At 44.0% G+C, this 8,498-nt stretch overlaps 1 protein-coding gene across 1 annotated transcript; it reads right to left on the reverse strand.

The window, feature by feature from the left end:
• Nucleotides 1–1,728: 1,728 nt before the first annotated feature.
• LOC121446221 (MORF4 family-associated protein 1-like) lies at nt 1,729–3,215 on the reverse strand. The gene has a single exon (XM_041648688.1). The coding sequence runs from the start codon at nt 3,146–3,148 to the stop codon at nt 2,735–2,737; it is 414 nt and encodes a 137-aa protein (XP_041504622.1). The 5' UTR covers nt 3,149–3,215; the 3' UTR covers nt 1,729–2,734.
• Between the last annotated feature and the right edge of the window lie 5,283 nt (nt 3,216–8,498).

Raw genomic sequence — 8,498 nt, forward strand, 5'->3', positions numbered from 1 at the left:
ACCTGCCTCTGCCTCCCAAGTGCTGGGATTAAAGGCGTGCGCCACCACCGCCCCGCTAAAACAAACATTATTTTATTTTGTTGTTTGTGTTTTGTTTGCATGTATGCCTGGACATCATGTGCATGTCATGGCCTCAGAGGCCAGAAAGTGGATGCCTGTCAGGGGGGTGCTGGGGATTGAATTTGGGTCCTTTAGAAGAGCAGATGGTGCTTCCTTTTTTTTTTTCTTTCTTTTCCTTTTTTGTTTTTTGAGACAGGGTTTCTCTGTGTAGCCCTGGCTGTCCTGGAACTCACTCTGTAGACCAGGTTGTCCTCAAACTCAGAAATCTGCCTGCCTCTGCCTCCTGAGAGTTGGGGTTAAAGGCACACTGCCATTAAATTTGTGCCACCACCTCAAAGGGGAAAAAAAACTTAAAAAAAGGAAAAAAGATGAAAAGCCGGGATTGGCTCCCAAAAGTTGTTTCTTTGTCCTACTCACAACCCCACACAGCGATAGATAAATAATTTTTAGAAAAAGAGATGACCTCTCTGCTTGGTATGGTAGTATAAACCTGCAGTTCCAGCACTCAGGAAGCAGTGGTGTACCCCTTTATTCCTAGCACTGGGAAGATAAAGGCAGGTGGATCTCTGAGTCGAGGTCATTCTGGTCTACATATGGAGCCCAGGACATCCAAGGCCTCACAGAGAAACTCTATCTGGAAAAACAAAACAAACAGATATACCATCTGACCTTGCTACTTTAAGCCGTGCTGACAGATCACCCGGTGCAGGGGGGTCAGGATGCTCCTGAAAGCTTGGCTTGGCTTTGTTCTGGGTTTCTTGTCACTGGGATGTGTGTTTGTTTTCTGTCAATGTATTTTGAGACAGAGTATCACTGGACTTGAACTTGTTGTTCTCCCTCAGCTTCCCAATGCAGGCCTTACCGGCCTGAACTGGTCTTCATCTATGTTTGGATGACCGTGCTAGGTAGGCGTTAGGGAATTTGAATCTAGGCTGCATTCCTCGTCCATATGGAAGTTTAGATGAAGCTATGATAAATATCAATAACAAATGATATCTGTCAGACGATATACACTAAGCATCAAGCCGTGGTTTATACTGAAGTTGCAAACTCAATTTTTACACAATCCAGATGTATGTGTGTATGTATGAGAATGGTAAGGCTATAACTCAAGCATGCTTCAGTGAAGGGCCAGCTGTTACCCTTAACTCCAGTCTGTTTGTACCAAGAAGGAATGGAATGCAGGCCAAGTATTGGCATGGCTTATAAGATTTCTAAAGCGAGCAGGAGAAAAAGAAGAGTGGGTGGACGCTCTCAGCAGAGATTCAGATTTGTGTGTATGTGTGGGCGCAGATGTGGGCTTGTGGAAGCTAGAAGCCGATTTCTGATGCTTCCCCCACCCCCACCTCCACCCCTCACCCCGCCCCCCCACCGCCCTTGTTCCCTCCCACCATCTCTCAGTTCTGGAACTCACCAAGATAACTAGGCTGACTGGCCAGCAAGCCCCAGGGCCTCAGCCTCCCCAGTACTGGGATTACAAATCCACACCATAAGAAAAAAACAAAAACAAAAGCAAAATCCAAACTCTCATCATGCCCCGCTTGTCACATGACTTTTAAGACTCGTGCTGAGATCCTCATGATCCTGTGTTCAGAGATTACCCACAAAGCTATCTCCTCAAACCGGAAATATCACATTTTTATTTTTATTTATTTATTTATTTATTTATTTTTTTCAAGCAAACGAATACTTTTATTAACATGTAAGATTTTTCAAACATGGTAGGGGTTTTGACCTCAAATGCTTCTCAGGTCTGCTACTCAATACATTTATAGCTTCACTACATATGAACCTTGAAGACGCCTCTTCCTCTAAGTTTAGGGTCCACTGCAGACAGTTCTAAGATTTCCTTCTCAGCCCACAACAGGCACTGCAAATGTCTTTCATTTTATGCCCAGATCTCCTCGAATATATGGGGATAAAATATCAACTTGTACAGACTGTCAAGACTTTGTGTCCCATTCTGGGTTCCATTTCATTTAGAAATGAGTCAGGCTGTCCAAACAAACTCATCAAACAGGTTACAATAGATAGTGGAGCACATAAAATTTAAATTTTGCACAAAATACATCTCTCCTCCTTTGGTCTCACACAGAAATTAAAGCCCCCCTGATAGAAACAATACTATCCTCCGACCCTTCTCCCAGGTCATCAGTCCTAGCCATCTCCGGCCCATCCGCAGTCCCAGTCTGGTACCTTCTTCTGCCATTGCTGCATGGACTGGTCTTCTAGAACGCAGCTCCTTCAGAACTTCCAGAGCCAGTGAGCTCCAACCCGAGTCACAAGTGTCACAGGGACCCAAAGTTCCAGGGAGCTATCAGGTCACCCAAGAAGGAGCAAAGCACCTCAAAATGCATAAACAACAAACAAAGCCCAGGAATGAACGTCATCCAACTGCCACAAGGGCTTACAATCTAGGCCCCAATTCCTGTATGTGAGCGCATTTTCCAAATCAAAGTTATTTCCGAACCCAAATAAACAAAAATAGAACCGCTGAATAATCAAAACTCATATCGAGGTCGTCAACCGCAGACCGTAGCAGAAACGTAGTGTCAGTGAGAACAGAGTCAAGACGGGGGGGGGGGGGGGGGGGGGGGAATAAAAGAGAAAAAAAGGGAAAACAAGAGGCTCTCTGGTTTCAGCTTCTTCAGGGTGTCATGGCAGCCAATCGCCATCACTCGACCAGAATCCATTGGCTGGGGACCGCGGCCCGCTCACGCGACTCGCTCTTCTCTATCCGCCGCACCAGCTGCACCAGCATCTCGGCCATCTTCGCCATCTCCTGCGCCTTCTCCTCGGCCTTCTCCGCCCTGGGGCCGCGGGGGTCGGCGCCGCCCGCCTCGAGGTGGTTGAGCGCGCTCTTCTCCGAGGTCTCCACCTGCGTCTTGATCTGGATCAGTATATTGTCCATCTCCCACAGCTTGCCCCGGTTGCGCACGGGCGCGCGCGCGCGCTCGCGCGTCAGCCACGCGATGTCCTCGCGCATCTCGTGGATGATGGGCAGCAGAAACTGCTTGAAGTCCTCCTCCGGCTCCAGCACCTCCACCTCCTTGGGCTCCGCCAGCTCCACCGCATCCAGAGGCCGCATCTCCGCCGCTGTGCTCGTCTGCGGGACACTCAGTAACTGAGCTCCGGCCGAGTCCTCAAAACTTCGGCCCGCTGTTCAACTTTCAGCCGAGGAGAGGCCACGGAGACGAGCGACCGCCGAGCTGACGAGCGGCGAACAAAATAAATATCACATTTTTAGTGAAAAAAAAAAAAACAAAAAACAACCAAGCTTCCAAATGGAAGCTCCATCAAAAAACGCACTTTATGAACTGATTTGCAATCTCTGCCTTCTTATTTGTATAAAGGAATTAAAGAAAAAGCTTAAACAGTAAAGAAAACTATCAATAATAGTAAGTTGATGCAATTGTTTTTGAACATAAAGGGCCATATTATAGTCCCAGTAATTAGCAGAACTCAGGCAGCTTTGGCCAGGTGGCTCTGGCTTTAGAGTTAGAGATATAAGGAAAGGGTTGCAGAATCTCCCTCAGGGGCTGGGGGAAGCTGAAAGGGCCAAGCATCTCTCGTGGAGGCCCAGAGATGTGATTGTGTGAAGCTGTGAAGGGCAAGCCTGGATTGTGCTGGAGACCCAAGATGTTGGAGATGCCAGAGTCCTGGGATGCCTGTCAAGCAAAGCTGCAGACCACGTGTGGAACCAGCTCAATAGAAAGAGGTGTGCTTTAGTAAACAAAGCTGAATGGATTGGAGATCTGAAGTGAACTTTGACATCAGACGTGGAGATGCAGAGTTTGGAGTTTACTTTGCTGGTTTTTGGTCTTGTTTTGATCCATTATTTCCTCCCTATGCTCTCTTTCCCCAGTTTTGGGATGATAATGTATATTCTGTGCCATCATATGTTGGAAGTATGTGAACTGTTGTCATTTTCATTTTTTTTTAAAGATTTTATTTATTTATTATGTATACAACAGTCTGCCTCCATGTATGCCTGCAGGCCAGACGAGGGTGCCAGATCTCATTACAGATGGTTGTGAGCCACCATGTGGTTGCTGGGAATTGAACTCAGGTCCTCTAGAAGAACAGTCAGTGCTCTTAACCGCTGAGCCATCTCTCCAGCCCTGTCATTTTCATTTTTTTATTTATTTTTATTTTTTGAGACAGGGTTTCTCCACAGCTTTTGGTTCCTGTCCTGGAACTAGCTCTGTAGACCAGGCTGGCCTCGAACTCACAGAGATCCACCTGCCTCTGGCTCCCGAGTGCTGGGATTAAAGGTGTGCGCCACCACAGCCCGGCTTGTCATTTTCATTTTTATCTTATAGGGATTACGGTTAAGAGATTGCCTGCTGTGAAATAATCCTTCTGTATGCTGTGAATATGTATTACTCTCATTGGTTAATAAAAAACTGTTTGGCCTATAGCAAGGCAGAATAAAGCTAGGCAGGAAAGCCAAACTGAAAATGCTGGGGAGAAGAAGGGCAGAGTCAGGGAGATGCCAGCCAAACGCTGGGAGAACAAGACATGCGAGAGGACAGGTAAAGCCACAAGCCATGTGGCCAAACATAGATTAATAAAGACGGATTAATTTAAACGTAAGAGCTAGTTAGTAAAAAACCTGAGCTATTGGTCAGGCATTTGTGTGGTAATTTGGAAGTGACTCCCAGGATGGGAAAACTCCGCATACGTATGGCACTCTAGTGAGGTGGGTATAATGTCTACATAAAGCATAAAAAAAGCTTTAAAGCGGGGGGGGGGAGTTCTAGATACACAGAAATGTAGCTAATAACAGCTTCCTAGTTCGTGTCTCTCATGTGGGCCAGGTACAGAGATGCATCCCCTGAGTGTGAGGTGTGGCCTTGAGCTAAGGAGCTTGGTAGGCTGGCTCTCAGATGCCCCCCCTACAGAGTAGAGCAAGGTGGGAATTCCAAGCAGAGATAGAGGAGTAAAGAGGGCACAGTCAGGAAGATACCATATAGCCAAAGGAGACAGATGCTCTGGAACCTTACCAATAAACCACGAGCCTTGAGGTAAAATACAAAATCATAGGGAATGGTTAATTTAAGATATCAGAGTTAGTTAATAAGAATCCTGAGCTAGTAGGCCAAGCAGTGTTGTAATTAATGTAGTTTCTGTGTAATTGTTTGGGTCTGGGTGGCTAGGAATCATACAAGCAGATTGGCCTCAAACTCAGAGATCCGAATGCCTCTGCCTCCTGAGTACTGGGTTTAAAGGCGTGCGCCACCATGCCCAGCAACATGAATATTCTTAATGACAGCATGGAGCTTCATTTTATGACTGCAATTGCTTTTAATTTAAATTTTTTTGCGTTTGTATTTATGGTTCTTTTGCCTGCATGTATGTCTGGTACCCTGGGAGTTCAGAAGAGGTTATTGGATTCGCTGGACCTGGAGTTACAGATGGCTGTGAGCCACCATGAACCCAGTGGATCTTCTAGAAGAGCACCCAGTGCTCTTAACTGCTGAGCCATCTCTCCAGCCTGGCTGTATATGTAATATTTAGTCCCAGTAGTATTTATAGACACATAGGTACACCATGTGTGAGTAAAGTCATAAAATAAACAGCTCAATGTAGAACCGCTAGGTCAAAGTATAGAGAGATTTTAAAACCTGGCCCTCACAGGGTGGTGGAAGTGCATGCCTGTAATCCTAGCATTCAGGAGGCAGAGGCAAGTGGATCTCTGTGAGTTCGAGGCCAGCCTGGTCTACATTTTCTCTCTCTCTCTTTTTTTTTTTTTTTTTTTTTGGTTTTTCGAGACAGGGTTTCTCTGTGGTTTTGGAGCCTGTCCTGGAACTAGCTCTTGTAGACCAGGCTGGTCTCGAACTCAGAGAGATCCACCTGCCTCTGCCTCCCGAGTGCTGGGATTAAAGGCATGTGCTACCACCGCCTGGCCAGCCTGGTCTACAGAGCGAGTTCCAGAACAGGCTCCAAAGCTACAGAGAAACCCTGTCTTGAATTCCCTCCTGAAAAAAAAAAAAAAAGAAAAGAAAAAAAACAAAAAGAAAAAAGAAACTAGTTTTCCTATAATAGAAATAACCCATGTATACTAAAATGAAATTAGAACCCAAACAAAATGGTATACAATAAAATATAAATATCTTCTTACCTCAGACATCTACCTGGTCTCCTTAGTTAAACAGTGTTAGTATAAATCTACTAAGAACATTGTCTTATACTGACTCTATTTTATGTTTGATTAGACACTTCTCAGCCTTCTACATCCTCAACCAACAATCATGTCTGCCTTGGCAACACATTTGGGATTTCTGCCGGGCAGTGGTGGCGCACGCCTTTAATCCCAGCACTGGGGAGGCAGTGGCAGGGGGATCTCTGTGAGTTCAAGGCCAATGATGACAGCAAAGTGGAGAGTAAGCAATGGTGTCTAAGGTTTGCACTTAGCAGCAGCAATGGGAATTATGAAAGAAATGTAGACTCAAGTCAGGCATGGTGGCATACACCTGTAAACCCAGCATTGGAAAGATGGAGGCAGAAAGTATAAGAGTTCAAGACCAGCCTCTGCTACACATAGCTAGGTTTCATGAAACTCTGTCTCATGGATTTAAAACAAGTGAATTCATAACTCATTAAGCTAGGAATGTAGGTGTGCAACTCTGTGATAGAGTGCTTATCTAGAATGTATGAGGCCTTGGCATTGATGACGCTCAGAAAAAGTATATATTTAGGATATAAAGTGAGTAGGATGTGCTATTTGAAGAAAGTCCTTGATACCACTCAGTTTCTGGCCCCAACAGCTGAATGGATGGTGGATGATGCTTTTCACTAAGACCAACACCCCAGAAGAGAGGTTAAGCACTCCGTTCTAGTCATTGTTCTATTGCTGTGATGAGCCAATGGTCAAGGCAACTCTTGTGAAAGGAAGTACTTAATTGGAGAACTGCTTATAGTTGCGGAGGCTTAGTCCATCATCACCATGGCAACAGATAGGTTTGTTGCTGGAGAAGGAGCTAAGAGCCACATCCTGATCCACAAGCAGAGACAGGAAGAGGGAGATGTGCTGCTTGGCCTGGCGTGAGTTGTTAAAAATTGAAATCCCATTCCTCATGATACATTTCATCCAATAAATCTACATTTTCTAATCCTTCTAATACTCTCAAATAGTCCCTGGTGACTAAGAATTTAAATCCATGAACCTATAGGGGGCCATTCTTACTCAAACCACTACATTCTACTCCCTGGCCCACATAGACTTGTAGCCATATCATAATGAAAAAAATGCATTCAGTCTAAGTTCAAAAGTCCTCAAAGTCTATTATAGTCTCAACACTGTTTAAAAGTCAAGTTCAAAGTCTCTTCTGAGACTTGTGGCAATTGTAAGCAGAATGTCCTGACCACCTGGTCCCATATAAACTTACAGACACTTATATTAATTACAAATGTTCAGTCAATAGCTCAGGCTTATTAATAACTAGCTCTTATATTTTAAGTAAAATATATTTTGTAAGTAAAATATATTTTTTTTCACATTAGCTCTTATATTTTAATTAACCCATTTTATTAATTTATATATTGCCCCATAGCTTGGGTTTAAGCTATTTTTTAACATGTCTTGCTTCCTGAGAGGCTGGCTTGTGTCTCTCTGACTTTGCCCTTCTTTCCCTCAGCATTTTCAGTTTGGCTTTCCTGCCTAGCCTTTTCCTGTCTTGCTATAGGCCAATTAGCTTTTGTATTAACCAATGAGAGAATAATATTTATAGCATTCAGAAGGATACAAATTTCACAGCATTTTTCTCTTTTGTCTAATTAAAAAGGAAGGTTTTAACCTTAACATAGCAAGATTATATACAGCAAAAATAGTTATTGAGAATTACACTTACATTATCCAGTCCATTTGTACTTGGCAAAATTAGAGAGCACATTTTATTATCTATCTTATCTTAGTGAGTCTGAGTATAAAGTTTTATATCTAATTTACCTTTTATCATAATTAAGACTATTTAGTCTTCAGCTCCGTCAAAGACCCTAGAAGGTTAAAATGTTACTTAATGACAGGGACAAACTGCTGCCGGGACCCTCACCCAAAGTTTTTCTGTAATATTGGGGCATCCAACTCTGGCCTATTGACCTAGCATATCTGACAAACATTCCTGTGAAGCAGGGAATTCTGAAGGACTGTCTTACCTTGTCTTGGCAAAGTTCAGCAGTCACATTTTTTATGTCCTGCTGGTCCATTTTGTTCAGTTACTGTCAACAATTGAGGCAAGGGCAGTTTCTTTGCCCACATGGCTAGCTTTTGCCACAAAGAAAGCAGGGAGTTTCTTTGATACACATCAATTTCTCTGAGGAGCATGGGTGCTGCTGGGAGCAATCATGTCTCATTGTCATGAAAAGTCAAAGCTATTAAAACATTTTAAGTGGAGAAACCCTGTCTTAACAAAAATTAAATGCCGTATTCTGTAGGT

The sequence above is a fragment of the Microtus oregoni genome, unplaced genomic scaffold (assembly GCF_018167655.1).
Source record: "Microtus oregoni isolate MIOR12 unplaced genomic scaffold, Mior012 000003F_ref0000135, whole genome shotgun sequence".
In the NCBI taxonomy this organism is placed as follows: Eukaryota; Metazoa; Chordata; class Mammalia; order Rodentia; family Cricetidae; genus Microtus; species Microtus oregoni.